Here is a 20,279-nt window from a genome sequence, read left to right as displayed (position 1 = left end):
AGAACCCGCCACACTGGGCCTTTCTCATCAGCCTTTGTGGGGAGGCCTGTCTTTAGAAGAGGAGCACCGACTTTCCGGACACACCTCTAGAATCGCCCTCCCACCCTGGGCCTCTTCCCCACCCAGTGCCTCCATCCCAGGCTGATCACACCTCCCGAGGTTAAAAGGAGTGAGCTGGCCAAGGGCATCGCTATGCTCAGATCTCTTCATTTTTCCATCTCTTCCACTGCTGCAACAGGATAGTATTTAAGGCCACACATCACAGGCTTTTCAAAAAAAATAAGGTTTCTTTATTGTCTTGGATGCAAATATAGTTTAAAAAATGCATTGTAGTGTTGAATACAGCTGGTGGAAACGTGCTTCTTGACAGCAGAGCATCAGAGGGGTGTACTCAGGGTGACGTGGGCCGGAGGGGGCCTCTGGCCAAACCAGACTCTTCTCTGGTTTGTTCTTCAGACCACGAGGTGGAACCATCTCTTCAAAGGAGCCCTGCCACCATCACCAAAGCTCACACCAGAAAAAACCGCCATTTACACAACAAACTGAATCTGAAAAAGGAACGGAACATGGTGCTTCCGCCGTGAACAAAATCAGCAAGTGAATCCGTTTTCCTTTCCCGGGCTGTTCGAAAAAGATTCGGCTACAGAAAAGGGGGCACTGTGGGCGGCCCGTGGGGAATGGCCTGGAGCTGTGGGGCCCGGGCTGAGCCCTTCCTGCCTTTTAACTGCAGGATGTAAACTCTATGGAAATGTATAGAACTTCAGTTTCTCCCAACCCTCCACAACCTCAACTCTTGAGACCACCAAATAACTGTCAGGAAACGCAGAAGAGAGTCCTTCAAATGAGCTACACCCAGGTTCAGAGCGCAGAACCAACAGTGTGACTGGGGCATGGAGGTAAATTCTGACACGACTGGAGGGGAATTTCACAAAACAAAATTCCATGAAGTAAACACGCACACGCAAGCTTGTGCAAGTGCACGCGCGCGTGCACACTCACACACACACACACACACACACAAAGTCAACATTCAACGTGAAGAGTTCCCTTTTCTTTCTCGAAGGTTGATTTTTGCAAGCCCTGACAAGCAAAGAGTCCCTTGCGGTGGCCAGGGGGGCCAAGACCTCAGAATGAAAAGCCCACAGCTGCTCTGTCCTCACCCACTCTGGAGGCCAGCCCTGGTACAGGCATGGGGTTGGGGGTCCTAAAACGCTTCGTCAGCGTTCCTGGAGCCCTTGCCAAGCTTACCATGTGCCCCGTGTGTGTCCCTCACATCACAAAAACCTGTCCAGCCGCCCAAGGCCATGGTGTCCACCGAATGCCACAAACATGCTGCTGAGCCTCAAAGCTCTTCAACCTCCCACCTTGCTGTCCCCTCTCCCCTGACAAGTGTGCAGACAAGGTAAAATCCCCCAAAGCAGAGATGTCGAGGGCCCGGAGCCACACACCACATCCCCGTGCATCTTTGGCACTCTGGCTGGCCACTGCTGCACACGCTGCCTGCCCGGATCAGTGCTGTCCAGCCCTCCTTTCCCTTCCCCAAGGAAACGCTGGGCCAAGCTGAGCTCCAAAACAGGTGGGTTCCTCTGGGGCCGGGGAGCAGGTGTTGAGGGAAAGGCCACTTTCCCACCAGAGGGAAAAGAGAGAGGCTCAACTCACACCCAGGCTGCCTGCTAGGAGGCCTCAGGCAGGCGAGGCAGCGGCCAGGCGACAAGGGAAAGGGACAGCTGAGGGCGAACGGGGGTGATGAGACGGGCCCTCCAAGCCTTCCCACGTCGGAGCCAGGGTAAGGAAAAGAGCTGGACCAAAGCAAGGTCCATCTGCCAGTGCATAACCAGGCCCACAGCACCCCAAATCCCCCACACACAGGGGTCCACTGGCCCGGGACAGGCCCAGCTCCACACCCATGAGTTGAGAGCCTAACGTACTGTCCAGCAGACAGCGAGACCTCGCCATCTTGAAAACCTGAACCTGCCACCTCAGGTTCACCCAGGGGCCAGCTAGGGCCTTGGAGGAAGGGGCCTCGCCAGTTCTCAGCTGCAGCTCCCCTCTCTGAGAGAGACCCTTACCTGCACCCCAGCTGCCGGCAGGGCCAGTCATGGCTGTGCACGGAGATGAGGTGGGTGTGTAAGCCCCCCAACGTCAGCAACAGACAGAGGTGCTGCATGCCACTGTGCTACTTTATCTGGGCAGGGACTGGGGGTGCCATGCCCTCTAAGAATCCAAATTTACATCCTCTTAGCCAGAGCAGAGAAACCTTAGGATTGACTTCTAGAAAAGGGAGTGTGGTCAGGGCCCATGGGCAGGAAACGGGAGGGCTGGCTGACGGCTGACCCCACTCCCCTGGCTGACAGCTCCGGGACCATGCGCAGCACTGGGGGGTCTGCTGCTTTCCAGCCCCTTCCCCTCAACCAGACCCAATGCTGTCATCAGCACCAATGGCCAGCGCTGCTATTGCTTCCTGCGGTAAAATCCTTCAAAGTAGAGATGTCCTAAGAAGGCGGCTAGCCAGCCCGCCCGGGGTGCCGGATGCTGCGTGGCCTGCTGGCCGACTCCAAGAAAAGCCCTCAGTGGCGCCTGCCCCACTCTGGGGTCTCCCACCCACCATGGAAGGCAGCAGTGCAGTGCAGGGGCTGACAGCACAGGGCAATTTATCAGAAACCCGCCCAGGGATTTATACACCAGCAGGCCTTCTGGTTTTTCTTTTTGGATTTTCTATTTTTTTCTTTTTTTTTTTTTTTTGAGATAGGGTTTTGCTCTGTCACCCAGGCTGGAGTGCAGTGGTACAATCTCAGCTCACTGCAACCTCCGCCTCCCAGGTTCAAGTGATTCTCCTGACTCAGCCTCCCGAGTAGCTGGGATTACAGGTGTGTACCACCACACGTGGCTAATGTTTTGTATTTTTAGTATAGACAGGGTTTCACCATGTTGGTCAGGCTGGTCGTGAACTCCTGACCTCAGGTGATCCACCCGCCTTGACCTACCAAAGTGCTGGGATTACAGGCGTGGGCCACCACAGTCTGCCTCTATTTTCTTTTATTTAGAGGCAGAGTTTCACTCTGTCATCCAGGCTGGAGTACAGTGTGGCATGATCATAGCTCACTGTAACTTCTAGGCTCAAGCAATCCTCCAGCCTCAGGCCCAAGTAGCTGGGACCACAGGCACTCACTGCTACACACGGCAAATTTTTTTTTTTTTATAGAGACAGGGTCTTGTTATGTTGCCAGGGTTGGTCTCCAACTCCTGAGCTCAAGTGATCCTTCAGCTTCAGCCTCCCAAAGTGCTGGGATCACAGGCAGGAGCCACCGTGCCCGGCCAAGATTGATTTTCTTACTCTCCAAAGCGTCAGCATTTTGAAGTTTCTTTTATGAAAGTGGGGGCAAGAATCAGGGTGAAAATGAGTGTAAACAAAGCCCATCCTGTGGTCAGCACCCACTGGAGGTGGCCAGCAGAGTGGCCTCAGATGTCCCTGCACCTGGCCCAGGAGCCCAGGACAGAGGTCAAATCTAGGCCCCTTGGTCTGGCTGGATTCATCAGGCAAGATTCGAAAACAAGAAAACCTCTAGAACAAGAAACAATCATGTCTGCAGCAGATACGGCACTGTGGCCCTATGGCCATGGCAATCGTGAGCACCAAGAGAATGAGTTACAGAAATATCTCCAATACAAAGACATGCATCTCCTGGACAGTGGACAGTCGCTGGGACACACACACACACACACACACACACACACACACACACACACACACTTCAAGGCTCACACAACCTAACAGCCTTAAATATCTGAAGAAACAGAATCACGACATTAAGTCAGCAGAGGGAGAGGTAGGCTGAAGCAGCAGGAGGCCAATTTTATATCCCACAGATTTTTAAAAAAATGACTCCTCAGCAAGGGGTGGGGAGAAAGCCACTGATTTAGGAGAGTTCTTGGCTCAGCCAACCACTGCGGTTATCTACACGTTTTACAAAGGCACGGAAGTAGAGAGGGGCTGCACTCACGACCCTCCCCAGGGCCCGCACAGCCAGACACGGTGGGTTCTTCCTTTTTCCCTTCTGGCCTTGGTGGAATTCCTACCACGGTGGCCTCTGCCTTTGGGACAATGCCTTCATGCTCATCCCCGGGTCAAGGATGGAGTCTGTTACCATTTTCCAGGGGAAATTCCAAGGACCAGCCCCGCCTCATTACGTTCACCCCACAGGAAGGTGATCTGGAAAGCCTGTAAACACGTACTCTGGGTGGCTGAGTGGTGTCACCAAGCTGCTTTTGTGCAGGGCTGAAGCACAGACAAGAGGGCAGGCAGCTGGCCGGAGGCCTGAAGTGGGGAGAGATCCCCGCAGGCCTGCAGGAGCCAGGGAGAACCTCCAACTGGATCTAAACTGTGGGACAGCCCAGGCGTGCCCCTCTTCACATGGCTCCCAGGCTCCCTCAAAGCCCTTCCCAGGCCCTGCAGGAAGAGAGGGAGGGTGAGGAGAGGCAGGGAGGGCAGAGGTCGCCTGAAAGCCTGGGCTCCGAACTCCTCAGCAGAGCTTTAAAGTGCATTCTTTCCACGAGGAGGTACCCTCGGCCGGGCTTCCTGAGTGCTGGAGAGAGTGCTTGCCCCTGCAGCTCCCTGCAGAGGTAGCCAGAAAAGAGCAAGGACTGAGGCTGGGCCAAACTCTCACTGCAGGCTCAGAATGGCCCCCAGCCCAGCCACACCTCCACCCAGCCCAGATCTGGGTAGATTCTTTGCTGTCTGATCTGAGAGATGCCTAGAAACAGCTCTGAGGGCTGACCACCACAGAGTGCTGCCTGCCAACATTGTTTCCTTCTCCAAACACAAGACGGGACAGACTTTTGAGTGTGGGGGCATCTTTGGTCCGAGAACTGTCCTGGTTTGGGGCTCCCAGCTGAAAGACATCAGACAAGATGACAAGGCTGACAGCAGGACGTGGAGTCTGATCTTTCAGACACTAGAACTTCAGGGTTCTAAGCTCCCACAGGACATGCTTGATCTGTCAACAGCTGCAGCTGGAGCCAAGTGGAGAAGAACGGCAGAAGGGCCACAGCGGTGAGGTGACATCCGAGAAGGCCCTGGGCTGAGTCCCCATGGATCCTGCAATGTCAGGTGGAGCTAAAAGGGGACAGATGAAACATGCCCAGCAGGGCCTCTCAGCCAGAGCAGCCACCGTGCATCACACGCTTCCATTCTGGTCCTGTGCGTTCCACATCCACCGTTTCTGCACACATGTGTCCTGGAGGACCTCTGAAGAAGGCACTTCCCCCTGGCAGCCTGCCATGCATAAGCCTGAATAGAAGCCCAAGTCCATCCACAAGGGCTGGGTGCTGTCAGAGTTGAGGGGAGAAAGAAAGACGCCTTCCAACTGCCCCACGGGCAGACCAGAGTGTGGAGCAGGGCATCACGCAGAGGCATGCATGTGGACAGGACGTGGCAGGAGGGACAAGGCTGGGCCTCAGGACAGGAGCAGGCCCTGTCACCCTCATCCCATCGATTCCGCTCACCAGCGCCAGGCCCGGCAGGCCACCAGCAGGGCAGGACCAGCACGGCCAGCACTTCCCTTTTGTGTGGGCTGCCCCGAGGGCAGAGGAGGTTGGTGACTGAGGTCACTGAGTGAGAGAGTTCACAGCAAGGGGTTCCCGAAGGCGGGCTATTGCTGTCAGCAGGCCCCAAACCTGCTTCAGACCTGAGCATGGCCTCCCGATGCCACGGTGGGCCGGCAGAGTTGGAGAGAGGCCCCGAGGCTGAGCGTCAGGAAGGGCTGGGGGGCGCAGCCTACTCTCCATGGGCAGGGAAGGGTCTCCTGGCATCTCATGCGGCCACATGCCAGCTAAGCAGCTAGGACTCTCCCAATCTCTTGCCAATCCTGGTGACAGCCTTGGACGCCTGCTCTGGCAGCTGTGCCGGGTCTGTGAGGATGGAGGTGGAGGTGCTCAGCTGCCGCAGCGTGCTCAATACCACTGCAAGACAGAAAGGGTCAGACGCAGGCAGTGACACAGACCCACCACATACCGCACACTCGGCTTTGTACCTACAACCCATGTGGGAATGCTCAGGCACGGGGCGAGCAGCAGCCATGCTGGACTGCAGGGAGGAGTGCCAGGGGCCGACGCCGAGACCTGGGCACTCACCCCTCTGCCTCCAGAAGCCTCCCCAAATCCAGCAGGAGCTGCCGTAGGTGGAGCATCCTATGCTGTTCCTGGTGCCACGGGGCTGCCAGCTGTTCTGATATTAAGCTTCTATAACCTTAACATATGGGATAATCTTTGCTTGTTGTTATAAGAATTAAACAAGAAAACACACCTGAAGGCACCTGATACAGGGCCTGGCAAATAGTTGGCACTAGATCCATGCAAGCTGGGTCTGAACAAGCTGGGAGACACAAAAGGGCAGGAGCCTCCTGCCCCCACTGGGCGCTCCTGACTGAGGACCTCCTGGACAGCACTGTGCCCCTGCCCCGGCCCCACCTGGCTGCCTGCAGTGGAGTCTGGCTAATACTGTCCTCAGCCTGGGGCTGTCCTCCCTCCAGGACTAGCATGAAGCCCCCCACCCTGGCACTGCCCCACTCACTCGGCCTGAGGATGGGCAGGGAGCAGTGCTGGTCCAGCCAGGAGAGCGCCGTCCGGTGCAGCTCCTCCAGGCTGCTGGTGGACACCATGCCCTTGAACGACTCAAATAGCGGCTTGATGATGATGCTGAACTGCAGTGTGTGGTTAAAGAAAAGGCAAGCACGGAGAGGGGCTGGGGACTGCAGACTCGAAGGTGGTTGGGCTGGCATACTCCTTTCCCCTGGGGCTGGAAAGTATCTGCCCACAGAGAATGGATCACTGGGGAAAAGAGGGAGAGATCTCTAGGCAAGGTGTGTCTTCCACTTCATGAAAACACTCTGCTCTAACTGTACCTGGACAACAGGGCCGCTCAAGCACCGAGCAGGCAGGGGACAGGGACACAGAAGTCTCTAGTCTGGAACAGGTCCTAGCACAAACACGCGATCAAAATCGTTCTTACATACAGTGCCAGGAACATCAAAGGCACAGAGCAGGTGGAAAGGCAGAAGCCAGCTGGGCGCGGTGGCTCACGTCTATAATCCCAGCACTTTGGGAGGCTGAGGTGGGTGAATCACTTGAGGTCAGGAGTTTGAGACCAGCCTGGCCAACATGGTGAAACCCCATCTCTACTAATAATACAAAAATTAGCTGGGCGTGGTGGTGGGTGCCTATAATCCCAGCTACTTGGGAGGCTGAGGCAGGAGAATAGCTTGAACCCGGAAGACGGAGGCTGCAGTGAGCTGAGATTGCACCACTGCACTCCAGCCTGGGTGACAGAGCAAGACTCTGTTCTCAAAATAAATAAATAAATAAATAAAGGCAGGAGCCATCTGCCTGAAAGTGGCGTTTGCCTTCTGTGTTAAATGCAAAAGTGCATGCCAGTCTCCTAGACCATCTTAGTGAAGGCCTGAGGCATGTTTCCTCTCGGACTTTGATCAGGACGGCACTCACAGTTCCCCCACCTCGGCCTGATGATGGGGAGTGTGCCATTTCATCAAAGAAGCTCCGATTCATTCCAGACGCCACCCAGCTCTATTAATGACAGGGATCAGGACCAGGGCAGGCAGTAAAACAGCAACACAGAGGAATCAGAGCTGGTGCCTGTCATCTCTTCAATTAAAAACTGCCTCTTATGGCCGGGCACGGTGGCTCACGCCTGTAATCCCAGCACTTTGGGAGGCCAAGACAGGGGGATCACCTGAGGTCAGGAGTTTGGGGCCAGCCTGGCCAAAATGGTGAAACCCCATCTCCATTAAAAATACAAAAATTAGCCGGGCGTGGTGGCATGAGCCTGTAGTTCCAGCTACTCAGGAGGCTGAGGCAGGAGGATCACTTGAGTCTGGGAAGGTGGAGGCTGCAGTGAACTGTGATTGTACCACTGCACTCCAGCCTGGGTGACAGAGTGAGACCCTGTCTCAGGGGGAAAAAAGAAACAAACAAAAACACTCTGTCCCTTCCAGCACACACAGGTGCTGCGCCCTGCCCTGCCTGATAGCTGCAGCTGGGATTCTCTCCTCCTGCACGACCGTCACCTCTGACTGTCAGACCCTTGCCCCAATGCCACGGTCAACCCAACACATGTGCCGACCGTTTACTCAGAGGCAGAGCGGTGGCAGGGTGGGGAGTGACCAGGCAGGAACCACTCCCCGTGAGAGCCGTGCTGCCACCTGGAAGGCTGAGTGCAAGGTGGCCTTGGCACGAGAGCCCCTAGAGGTGGACATGCTCCATTAGGCTTCAAATTGGGCTCTACCACTCAGTGGAGGGAGTCCTGGTTTCCACCTGTCACAGCAGGGGTGGCACTCACCCTCCCTGTGGCTTCGAGGACCGAGCTGGCTGCCAGGCTGTGTGGAACCATGCCTCCTTCCCCTGCACCTTCTGCAAGTGGCTCTAGCATTGTCCTGATTTCTTAAGGACCTAGAGAGCGAAGCCCACCGTTCTACCTCCCTAGCCCTTCCTGCAAAGCACCCTGAAGCCCCATCAGCACCTCCAGCCCACACAGCAGGCCAGGCCGGACCACTCTCTCCCGAGATAGACACTAGCACTGCCTGTCGTGAGGAGCTTGGTGACAGGCATTTAAAGAGTCTTTCTAAAGTAACTACAGTGCCACGGTCTGTGGCTTCAGTGCATTGGCTGAGGGCCGGGAAGAGCAAAAAGAAAACCCAAAGATACAATCCAGAACTTCCAATTCTGCAAGGTCCGGGTTTTCACGTATTCGTCAAACATGTCTTTCATGTGATCAAACTGGCGCCGGGTAACGGGGACTCCCGTGGCAGGGAGCAGCTGCTGGCAGGAGCTGAAATGACAGGAGCCGTGGGAGCTGTGGAGCAGCCAGTGGCCAATAAGGACCCTGGGACAAAAGATGGCAGGGCTGGCCCAGTGCCGGGCCACAGCCAGGCACAGAGAAGAGAGGTCTGTGAAAGAAGGGTGACAAAGAGCAGAACTACTGCAGCAAAGAGGCACTGACCAGTGATGAGGCCACAGGGTCCCACCACCTCTGAGGCAGGCCCTGCATCGGGATGGGGTGCCTGGTTGGAGCCCCAAGGCCCAGAAGCTCACATGATGGTGGCATTGAGCTCCTCGATCTCCTCCCGCAGCCGCCGGGCCTCCTCCTGCATCTGGCCTCTCTCCTGCTGCAGCTTGGTGATGTACTCCACGGTCTTCTGCAGTGTGATGGCGTGACTGGTCTGCAGAAGGGGCAGGTGGCTGGAGGCAGCACCCACAGCCAGCAGGCCTGCCACCGGCAATGACCACGCAGGGAGCACGTCCTGCCAGCTCCCCTGCCCTGCCACAGCCCACGCTCTTGGCAACTCACCAGCTTGGAATTGTTGGAGATGAGGCTGTTGAGCATGTCGAAGCACATCTTGATGTTGAAGCGCCTTTTCTGCTCAGCTGAGATGTGCTTCATCTGCCGGTTCTGCTGGAGAACCCGCTGGTCACTAAGACAGGCACATTGCAGGCACACTGTCCACCCTTCCTCACCCCCTACGCTGATCCTGGGTGCCCAAGGGCCAGGGCTAGAGAGCTACGTGGGAGGAGGGCACGACGAGAAGCTGAAGGCTCCAATGAGGAGCCGGAGGGACAAGACTGGGAACCACAGAAAACCCGCTCTGCAGAATGGTGCACAGCTGGGGCTGGGAACGGCGGGGCTGAACCGGTGCATCCCAGGTGCTGCAAGCTCTGCCTTCCCCACCCAGCCCTGCCTCCTCCCCACAGCACAGCTCTGGTGGTGGCCACACCCCTCCTGCAACTGATGCGGGCAGCCTGAGCAGTACCTGCACACTACGTGGACTCAGCGTTGGCTCCCAGGCTTGGGGCCCACCCAAAAGCCTCCAGGGGGCCCACCATCCCCACAGGGCTGGTTCGTGGCATGGGGCAAGGAGAAGCCCATTTCTGATCCACCCCTGCCTGGGCAGCTCTGGCTGGGTCTGAGGTCTCCGTTCCAGACAGACACAGATCCTTGATGTCCTGCACTCCTCTCCCCTCCTCCCAAGGGAACCAAGAGGAGACATGCGGTACCTTTAGTGCAGCCACATTTTTGGGGTCGGATTTCCCTGAGCAGTTGTTCTGGGGAGACTGAGGACTGGGGCTCTGCTCCGATGCACACGGAGAGGCCTGCCCTGAGTTTGGGCAGTCCCGACCTGGTAAGAACAGACTCCTCTGAGGGGCGGAGGCCTGGCCCCTCAACGCCACCAGGAGGCAGCCTGGGGTCTCTGCAGGGTTATGAGGTGCTCGCTGCTAGCCACGTATTGCACTTGGTTCTTTCAACTGCACACACATGCTTCCTTAGATTTTTCTTATTCACTCCCTGAAACTCTTAAATTAATAACAACAACAAAAACACCCTTAATCCACACAGAACACGATGGAGCAACCCTGTGTGACGCGTTCCAGTCACTGGTGTCGCTTTAGGAGATATTTCGCAGGTGGGCTCTTTATTATTATTATATTTTTTAATTAAAAAATTTTTTATAGAGCCAAGGTCTCACTATATTGTCTAGGCTGGTCTCAATCTCCTGGGCTCAAGCGATCCACCTGCCTCTGCCTCCCAAAGTGCTAGTATTAGAGGAGTGAGTGACCGTGCTCAGTCCCAGGTGGACTCGGCCTTCTCGGCCCATTCTGCTTTACTGTAACAAATGCCTCCGCTTCCTTTCCTCTCTGCTGGATTATTTTCCCCAAACTCCCCGTGAGGCTGTACAGCAGGCTCTAAGTTCTGTGTTCTGAGACTCCGGAGACCAAGGCAATGGTTGGCCCTAACCTCTCCCTCGATTATTTGAGGGGCCTGACTCCCAACTCTCTTGTTTCTATCTTTCCAGACTGAAGAGTCCTTACTCTCCAAAGCCTGTCCTTGGAAAAGGCCCCTGCTGGCTGAGCCCACTATGTCAGAGACCCTCCCTCATTCGCGTCTTCCTGAGGGAAGAGGGAGACAACTGTTTGCTCACAGAGTTCCAGGAGCAGCTACACCATGCCTTTGTTTGTTTGAGATTGAGTCTCGCTCTGTCACCCAGGCTGGAGTGCAGTGACTCGATCTCAGCTCACTTCAACCTCCACCTCCTGGGTTCAAGTGATTCTCCCATCTCGGTCTCCTGAGTAGCTGGGACTATAGGTGCATGCCACTAAGCCCTGCTTTTTTTTAAATTTAATTTAATTTTTTTTATTTTTTGATAGGGACAAGGTTTCACCATGTTGGCTGGGCTGGTCTCGAACTCCTGACCTCAAGTGATCCACCTGCCTTAGCCTCCCAAAGTGCTGGGCGTACAGGCATGAGCCACTGCGCCTGGCCTACACCATGCATTTATTTAAGAAAAGAGGCCATTTCCATTTCCCTTCCTGGTATGGCAGGCATTTGAGGGAAGGGGCCCCATCTGCCCACACCCTCTACCAGCAGCACAGCCTCGGGCACACCATTTGTCCCTGATCTGGCCTGTTGGCTCCTCAGATGTCCCTGGGCAAAATCAGTCCTGCTCTGACTATCTTGCCCCTGGATGGCCCAAGAGTGGACATGGGCCACAGACCTGTAGTGCTGAGACCTGCTGGGGAAGGCCACGTTGGTGCCCAGATGAGGCTGGACGGCTTCTGTGGCCACAGCAACCCCAGGCTGATGCTCCCAGAGACAGGAAGCCCAGGGCTCCTCAATCCCTTCTCTGGGTGAGATCAGCAGCTCAGTAGCAGGCCTTCGTGGGCAGTCAGCAGGGACTCCCCGAGCACACGGGTCACCTACACTGCCACATGCCCACTACTTTTTGCCCTGCCAGTGCCACCACAGTTCATCCTGCCACCCACAGAGCGTGTTCCCAGACTGTGTTATCAGCAGGCCTACAAGACCTCACTGTGTGTCCTAAGCCCAGGCTCCATCCTGGGGACCCAGCAAGCACCCCCCATGGTCTACGGCAGGCCCAGTTACTTCCCTTGCGATGCCCCAACCATCCCGCCGAGTGAACACTCACTGGGCCCTGTGACAGTGACCTGGGGGCTGCCCCCATGCAGCGGGACCTGCTCGCCCTTCCCCAGGGGGTCTTGCGCTGTGCTTGGGAAGAGCCGGGAGACGGGGGCAGGCGGGCTGCTCGTGCCATGGCCGAGATCTGTCACCAGGATGCTGCTGTGGAACTCCGGGACCCCAGGAGCCTGCAGTGACATGGGAGAGAGGTCACCCCTGACTGCTGATATACAGCAGGGCGGCACACCAGTCGTCTCAGGTGAGGGCCGCCCAAGATCAGGGTGCTCCGGGGTGAGAAGGACACTGCAGGTCTGCCCAGGGCCCTCCTCACCCTGGCGATGGCAGCAGGTGCAATGACCACGTTGGACTGGGACACGGTGGAGGCCAACATCCCTTCTCTCTTCAGAGGCCCTGACGTCATGATCACCGCTTGTGGTTGGCCTGAAAAGGCAGCTGCCAGGATAAGGAGGATGTTCAGGTGCAGCCCTGGGCCACAGGGCCTGGCCCACCCTGCAGAGGCTGCCTCTCTGCCAGTGAGACAGCTTGTTCTCAACCCCAGGGGACAGGAAGACAAAGCCACCAAGGCACCTAAAACCATTTGTGTGACTTCTTGAAGGAGACATGTTATAGACCCAGGAAAGAGATGGCCAGGACCATGTTTTCACACTGTAGGTTGTGACTAACTTTAAAAAAAGATAGAGAGGCTGGGTGCAATGGCTCACATCTGTCATCCCAGCACCTTGGGAGGCCGAGGCAGGTGGATCACCAGAGGTCAGGAGATCAAGACCAGCCTGGCCAACGTGGTGAAACCCCATCTCTACTGAAAATACAAAATTAGCCAGGTGTGGTGGCACATGCCTGTAATCTCAGCTACTCAGGAGGATGAGGCAGGAGAATCACTTGAACCCGGGAGGCAGAGCTTGCAGTGAGCCAAGATCGTGTCATCTCACTCCAGCCTGGGCAATAACAGTGAAACTCCGTCTCAAAAAAAAAAAAGAGAATAGAGACTGGGTGTAGGGGCTCACACCTGTAATCCCAGCACTTTGGGAGGCCAAGGTGGGCAGATCACCTGAGATCAGGAGTTCGAGACCAGCCTGGCCAACATGGTGAAACCCCATCTCTACTAAAAATACAAAAAATTAGCTGGGTGTAGTGATGGGCGCCTGTAATCCCAGCTAACTCGGGAGGCTGAGGCAGGAGAATCACTTGAACCCAGGAGGCGGAGGTTGCAGTGAGCCGAGATCACACCACTGCACTCCAGCTAGGTGACAGAGTGAGACTCCATCTCAAAAAACAAACAAACAAACAAACAAAAATTAGCCGAGTATGGTGGCGCACACCTGTAATCCCAACTACTCGGGAGGCTGACGACGGAGAATCGCTTGAACCCAGGAGTGGGAGGTTGCAGTGAGCCGAGATTATGCCACTGCACTCCAGCCTGGGCAACAGAGACTGTCTCAAAAAAAAAACAACCAAACAAAAAAACAAAAAAGATAGAGCATAGAAAACGGACTAGATCATGGCCATGTATTATTTCATGACACTTTTGTTTCATTTAAGTGTATGTGTGTGCGCATGCACGTGCACACCAGGGTGGTGGTGGTGGTCACAAGTTTGAAAGCCTTTGGGATGGGAAAACATCCCTCTGGGTCGGGGGGAGCCCCGCACTGAGTCTCCCCGCCTGGCTCACCTGGGGCGATGCGGGCATTCTTCAACACCAAGGACACGGGCTCTGGTTTGGGAGCAGGCACTATTTTGTGGGGCTGCTTAGGCCTGCCCCCAGTCAAGGATACAGGTTTGGGGTGCACAAAAGTTAACCGTGGCTGGGGAGGCTGGGTGACAGGAGACAGTGCCAGCCCACAAGGGGCCGCTGACGGGGCAGGGTGATGGGTGGTGATCACAAGGCCCTGACTCTGGCTGAAGGTGGTGGCGGGGGCATCGTGGGTGAGGGTGGCAGAGGCCGTGTGGGTGATGACAGACGGCGCTTTGTTGACTCCAGCAACCTTCTGCGGCTGATGGAAGGTGGGTGGAGCCGGGGGGTTCAGGGCAGTGGCAGGAGGAGGAACTAATGGTAACACGGGGGAGATGGGCGGTGGGGCGGGGCTGGGAGACAGCAGGGGCATGGTGAAGACAGGGAGGAAGGGCTGCGGGACACTCAGTGGCGGCTCTGAGGGACCGAAGTCCGTGGGCTGGATAAACGGGTCCTCAGTCCGGGAGGTGTGTTCACAGCCCTGCCCATCCATGTGAGCCAGGGATGGGGCGGTAGGGGGCGCGATGAGGCTGTCAGGAAGGCTCACAGTGGGGAGGGCTGTGGTCGGCAGGATGCTCTCCTGAAAAAGGAAGAAAGGAGCCAGGAAGCAATGCTGAGGTCAGACAATTCCTTTCTAGCGCTGCACACTGCCAAGTCCAACTACACAGGCCGGGCGCTGGGACAGAGGGACAAAGGCCACGTCTCCACGCCCATGGCTGCTGATCTGATAGGGATTTGTGTTTCCCTGCGTGTCTGCGGGGGTCTTGTTTCCATTAAAAACTAAATAACTCAGAGCTCAGATAAGGCAACGGCCCTCACACAGCTGGCTAGCAGCCTGGGAATATCTTGTTTCTGGAGTCCAGCAGAGTCTCCCCAAAGTCTCTGCCATCTTCTATTACTGAGCAGAGGCAGCCTGGATTGCAGCTGCTCGGGGCTCCCCGAGGACGATTTCACGTGTCAACTGGTCATCAGGCCACCTCTTCCTAAATAAGAAAAGCTACGAGGAATCAATGGTTCAGATCCCAGTCTCTGCAGTAGCAATCCTTCCCGGAGCCCATTTGAAGATGGTGCCAGGTTACCAGTGTCTAACTGGTCATGGGCATAAGCATGAGGGCTCCGTAAGGACAAAGAATGGTACCTCACTCAGCTCTGTAGCCCAAGCACCTGTAAGCAACTTTTTGGATTGCTTAGTAAAACGTGAAAGAAATATACAGAAGTTATTTTTATTAGTAATCCATGTTTTTCTTCTCTGTCTAGCTAATTCTGTGTTAATTAGTCGGAGCAGAGCTAGCTGCACATAGGTTACCTGGCACTCAGGCAGAAGCACACCTGGACCAAGAGTCTCCCACCCCATGGGTGCTGAAGGATGCTGTAAAAGAGGGATGGAATCGTGCCTCTGCACATTAGTGCTGGTCTAGCGCTGCTTGGCGCTTTGCTGGTGACTGTGTGGCTATGCCATTAGCCTTGCTCTGGCAGCAAACCTTTGATGAGCAGCCCTGTGCCTGCCAGCCCCTTCCCCCACCCATCCCCCAGCTTCCTCTACCTGTGCAGGTGGGTTGTTGGGATCTGGTACAGGTGCTGAGGCAGATGCAGGTAGCATGGAGCCAAAAATGGAGCGGCTAGAAGAGAAGAGGTCTGAAAAACAACAGCAGGGGTCTTCTGAGCTCAGTGTGCCCAGCATTTGCTGGAATCAAGACTCAAACAGGGCCAGGCGTGGTGGCTCATGCCTGTAATCCCAGCACTTTGGGAGGCCGAGGTGGGCAGATCATGAGGTCAAGAGATCAAGACCATCCTGGCTAACATGGTGAAACTCCATCTCTACTAAAAATACAAAAATTAGCTGGGTGTAGTGGCACATGCCTGTAGTCCCAGCTACTCAGGAGGCTGAGGCAGGAGAATGGCTTGAACCCAGGAGGCAGGGGTTGCAGTGAGCTAAGATCGCACCACTGCACTCCAGCCTGATGACAGAGCGAGATTCCCGTCTCAAAAAAAAAAAAAAAAAAAAAAGGTGCCAACCACAACCACCATGCCTGGTTGGTGCCACCAGTGGTCCCAACTACACAGGAGGCTGAAGCGGAAGGATCGCTTAAGTCCAGGAGGGAGGTTGAGGGTGCAGTGAGCCGTGTTCTTGCCACTGCACTCCAGCGTGGGCTACAGAGCAAGGCTCTGTCTCAAAATAACAAAGACTAAAACAGGCTGGGTGTGATGGCTTACACCTGTAATCCCAGCACTTTGGGAAGCAGAGGCAGGAGGATCACCTGGGCAACATAGCAGACCCCCGTCTTTACAAAAAAATGAAGAAATGAACTGGGTGTGGTGGTGTGTGCCTGTAGTCCCAGGTACTCAGGAGGCTGAGGTGGGAGGATCACTTGAGCCCAGGAGTTCAGGGCTGCAGTGAACCATGATTGAACCACTGCACTCTAGCCTGGGTGACAGTGCAAGACCCTGTCTCTAAAAAAAAAAAAAAGACTCAAACAAATCAACGACTAAACCCCTAAACCCCACATGGCCCCCAGGGGGATGCCATGGACAGAGGGTATTACCCTGAGACACCTTTTTTTCTGTAGAAAGGGGGCTCTGGTTGGAACCACACATGTTGGCAACTATCCTGGGCTCTGAAACACTCCCAGGCCTGACGTTTCTGCTGCTGTCACAATGGCAGGTGCTCAAGGACCCATCTAACTGCAGGGCCTTGGTAGGGAGCTGGCCGTGTCATCAGTGCCCTCTGCTGCTTCGAGGGAGAACTGCTTACAGTCACGGCTAAATCCAGAGCCAATTTCCTTGCTGAACAATGTCCCAGAAAAACTTCCCAGACCTTGCAGTTACTACAAAAAACAGTTCAGTTTACAAAAAAATTCTTTGCTCGCCCCCTTGCCCATTCTACCAAGTCTCGCCTCTTAAAGGAAGGCAGCGATCTGCTCTGTGCTGGGCTGGGGGAGATGCAGGCAACCGTGCTCTCTCTGCCTCTGGTCCTCACCCTGGAAAGGCTCAAAGGTGTCCATGAAGTCCAGGTTAGGCTGCAAAGGAATCAGTCCCGGCTGGATCATGTCTGCATTTCCCAGATGTGCTGCAAGAATCACAGAGAGAGGAACCATTTTGTCTTCTCAGACAATGTTGCAGGAATGTAAAAAAGGCCTGGAACAGAACTTCCTGGCCCTGCTCACATCCCAGAGTCTTCCAAGGAGCTGGCTGGGATTTCTACCTTCTCAGGGTTTGTGGCCATTCCGCACCCTCAAAAGGCAGGAAAGTAAGTTTTTGCCAGGAAGGTAAAATTGAGTATCAGGGAATGGACACCCCAGGAAGCTGTAAAGAGCTCAAGAGAGAACAGAGACCTCCCCCAACACTGTTCTAATTTTCAATCTTTGGGCTCTTCCCTGAGAGGTTAACTGGAAGACTGAATGCCACCAAGGTGAGCAGTCACTCCCGGGAGTGCTTCTGATTTTCTTTAGCATGAGTCACGGCCCGGCCGCCTCGGCTTAGGCACGGCACACGTACCCCGTGAAATGAACGGTATCTGAAATGTGCCAATGACTCAGACTAGACCCTGCTGCTGTCCTCCCACCATGGCACTACGGGAATGGCAGCTGCCCAGTGGGCCCACTCTGCAGACCCCATCCACTCGGTACGTGCGGCCTGGATGTCAAATGAGGCCGGCCATCCTTCCCTTCCTTACTGCCTGCCCCCAACCGTGACGTGCAGCAGCTCAGAGATGGCCCTGAAGGAACCCTGGCCCAGAGGGGGCCTGGCAGAGAAGGAAGCGGCTGGCTGTTCAAAGCCCAAGGCCCTGGTTTGGGTTACCTATTTCCCGGGGATTGGGCCAGGCCACCGGCTGGTGTGAAGAAAGTGTGGAGAAGAGGGTGTCGCTGAATTCCGACATGAGCATGTCTGTGTCCAGCAGGGGATCCTCCTCCATGGGGACGGGGGTCTTCCATCCATCCCCGTGCTTGTGCCAATACAGCATGTCATCGTCCTAACACGACACCAACACAGGGGAGGAAGCATCAAAGAGTAACAGTGGGACGAAGAATTCCCACGCCTGTCACCTGGGGAAATTCGTCAAAGGGCTGCTCCGTGGAAGTGAGGCAGCAGGGTGGAGGCATTTGGAGAGCGGCTCCCTCCAGCCCACCCAGGAGAGAGAGCTGGACTGCTTCTTGAGCCATTCCTGAGACTCCAGGGAGGGCCCATGGCCTGCCACCTTTTGCAGGGCTCCCTGGTGGGCCACCGAAGTCCCTGCTGTTTCATGTCAAAGTGGGGGTCCTCAGAGCTCCCAGGCTCACCCACCTGGACCAGGCTGGAGAGGTCCTCATCCTTGTGCTGCTGTAGCTGTGGGCAAAGGGACAGGACACGGTGGTCACCAATGGCCCTAGGAGGGCCCAAGGGCTCTAGAATATACAGAACTCTCAGGGAGGCAGGTAGGGGTCCTGCTCACACCATCCCCAGGCCGATGCCTGCACAAAAGAGACTTCCACCCAGTGCACAGATGGGGAAACTGAGAGCAAAGACAACCTGACCGAGGCAGGCCATTGCCCAGGCTAGTCTGGCACGCTGGGCCCCAGATTTACTGCTTGACGCTCCACGTTCAGGTGGGGCAGCTGTGGAGCCTACTGCCTCGGCCAGGGCCCTGAACCAGGGACTCTGCCCACTCCCTCCCTAGGCGGGCTGCCTGAACACTCCAGCCAGATACCCTTTTCTTGAAGTAGGTTCTCCACTTGTGATACTCCCGGATCACAATCTCGATGCGGCTCTTCCAGTACTTCCCTTCCGTGGTGATGGCCTAGGACAGGGACAGAGGGCAGAGTGAAGAGGGGGCTCTGCTTGATTAGCAAAGCTCAACTGGTGTACTGAGTATCCGGCACTACAATCAGGCCTTAGGCAATCCAGCGGGAAACCCCACAGTGGCTACCACATCACTCAGAAAGTACGTCCCGCTTCTTCCATGCTACAGCAGACCCTCTAGCTAACAATGCGCTGTCATTTCAAGACCTAAGGTAGCCAAAGGCCTTGGGGGCACGGTCCTGAGGCTCTGTCCAGGAGGACAGGGTGAGAGCAGAATGCTCCAGCAGAGGAAGAAGCAGGGGAACACTGCAGCAATTCCCAAGCCCCCCCATAAATGCCCCTTCCCCGCAGCCTCTGCCACATTCAAAGGGCAAAAATGAACAGCCAATTCCAGGAAGTTTCAGGTGGAATGTGCCCTCCAGGGGCCTCTCATCCAACCTTCGCGTGATGCCAGTGTGGATGCCTTGCATGACAGCCTTCGAGCTCCAGAGATAAGGAGCCCCAATGCCTGGGGTTGCCTCACTTTCTGATCTCAAGGCCCAAATCACCTCACCTACAAACACTGTGTGTGTGTCCTCGACAGCAAAGATGCTTTTCTGTTAAAAAGAACTGATTACAATATTGCCATACCCAACAAAATGATATCCCTTGATAGTGTCTAATACCAGATTATACCTGTCTCAAAACTGTCTTTCATTAGCTTACCTTCTAAATTCCCCCTTTATCGTTAACAGTGAGACATGCCTAGACAAAATTAAAGCCACACAGAAGAGTATGCAGTGAAGAAAGCATCTCCCCCTCATCTGGCAGCCCTAATCCTACTCCCCAGAGGTTCCTGAAGTCTCTTAATAAAGACACTTCTATATATTCCTCTAGACACTTCCTGTGCATGTATAATCACACATAGACACACACTTTAAAAATTAACAGAAAGATATTAACCCCCTCAGTCCCTGGGCCAGTCCCTCTGAGAAGGGGGAGGCTCTGCAGCCTGGGGTTGCCAGAGGCCACCAGCTCCCAGGCCTGGCCCCCAGGGCATGGATGGCGCAGGGCAGGCCCTGCACTACCCTCGGCAGCCTCTCCTGCAGGACCAGCCCGCAGTGAGCCACTCCTGGTGAGGTGCTGGTATGTTTCCACTCTCAGCCACCCTTGGTCACTGCCAAGTACCTCCGGCCGGCGGTGCTCGTCTACATCCACAGAGCCGTCCAGGGGTGTCACAAAGTGGCACACAGGATTCTTGCGCTTCTCCAGATCTGAGCAGAGAGAGGGTGAGAGTCAGCACCATGATCCAGACCCCTGAGGGAGCCCCAGCCTGTCTGCTGCACCCCTCCCCTAGGGCAGACCACATTCCCAGGTACCCTTTCCTTCTCCTTCCCTAGGAAAAGGAGATTTCAGGGAAATAAAGGAGTCCAGGTGAAAGGAGAGGAATCTGTCAATAACGAACGCCTCAGTCAGAGAGGCAGTGTGGCTTCTCAGAGAAAGGCCAGCCCAACACAAGCCTGCCCTAGCACACTCATCTCCCGGAGAAGCTACCGGGTCCATGACACTCGGGCTGGAGAGAGAAGGCCCATGCCTGAGTCTTCCTAGACCTGCTCCCTGACTCTTCAGATGCCACTCCTCTGCTGGGCCTGATGGCCAATAAATGTCCACTCCCCTAGGACTTGGCTTGGGTTTCCTGTCTGCACAGACTGAACTTCTGTTAGAAACACCAGGTCCCAGGAGCAGACTCTGGTCCCTGGGTGCCCAGGCCTCCAGGCCGTGAAGTTCTGACCA

General features: G+C 55.5%; 1 protein-coding gene across 2 annotated transcripts in view; it reads right to left on the bottom strand.

Annotated features, from left to right (window-relative positions):
• Positions 1–264: 264 nt before the first annotated feature.
• Positions 265–20,279, bottom strand: part of MLXIP (MLX interacting protein) — a 67,389-nt gene continuing 47,374 nt past the window's right edge. Inside the window, exons 3-17 of one of the 2 annotated variants that reach the window (XM_009426456.5) lie at positions 19,674–19,759; positions 18,415–18,504; positions 18,012–18,053; positions 17,529–17,700; positions 16,708–16,797; positions 15,274–15,365; positions 13,671–14,310; positions 12,312–12,433; positions 11,991–12,168; positions 10,063–10,184; positions 9,359–9,460; positions 9,103–9,230; positions 8,716–8,839; positions 6,569–6,698; positions 265–5,958 (exon numbers count right to left, since the gene is read on the bottom strand). In XM_009426456.5, coding sequence (XP_009424731.2) covers positions 5,837–5,958; positions 6,569–6,698; positions 8,716–8,839; positions 9,103–9,230; positions 9,359–9,460; positions 10,063–10,184; positions 11,991–12,168; positions 12,312–12,433; positions 13,671–14,310; positions 15,274–15,365; positions 16,708–16,797; positions 17,529–17,700; positions 18,012–18,053; positions 18,415–18,504; positions 19,674–19,759 — 2,240 coding nt within the window. In that variant the 3' untranslated portion in view covers positions 265–5,836. Of the gene's footprint in view, positions 5,959–6,568; positions 6,699–8,715; positions 8,840–9,102; positions 9,231–9,358; positions 9,464–10,062; positions 10,185–11,990; positions 12,169–12,311; positions 12,434–13,670; positions 14,311–15,273; positions 15,366–16,707; positions 16,798–17,528; positions 17,701–18,011; positions 18,054–18,414; positions 18,505–19,673; positions 19,760–20,279 lie in introns of both variants that reach the window. The other variant, XM_016924435.4, reaches the window with a different exon arrangement.

The sequence above is a fragment of the Pan troglodytes genome, chromosome 10, assembly GCF_028858775.2.
Source record: "Pan troglodytes isolate AG18354 chromosome 10, NHGRI_mPanTro3-v2.0_pri, whole genome shotgun sequence".
NCBI lineage: Eukaryota > Metazoa > Chordata > Mammalia > Primates > Hominidae > Pan > Pan troglodytes.
The sequence above is the reverse complement of the archived record's forward strand: the minus strand, read 5'-3'. Positions and strand labels throughout refer to the sequence as shown.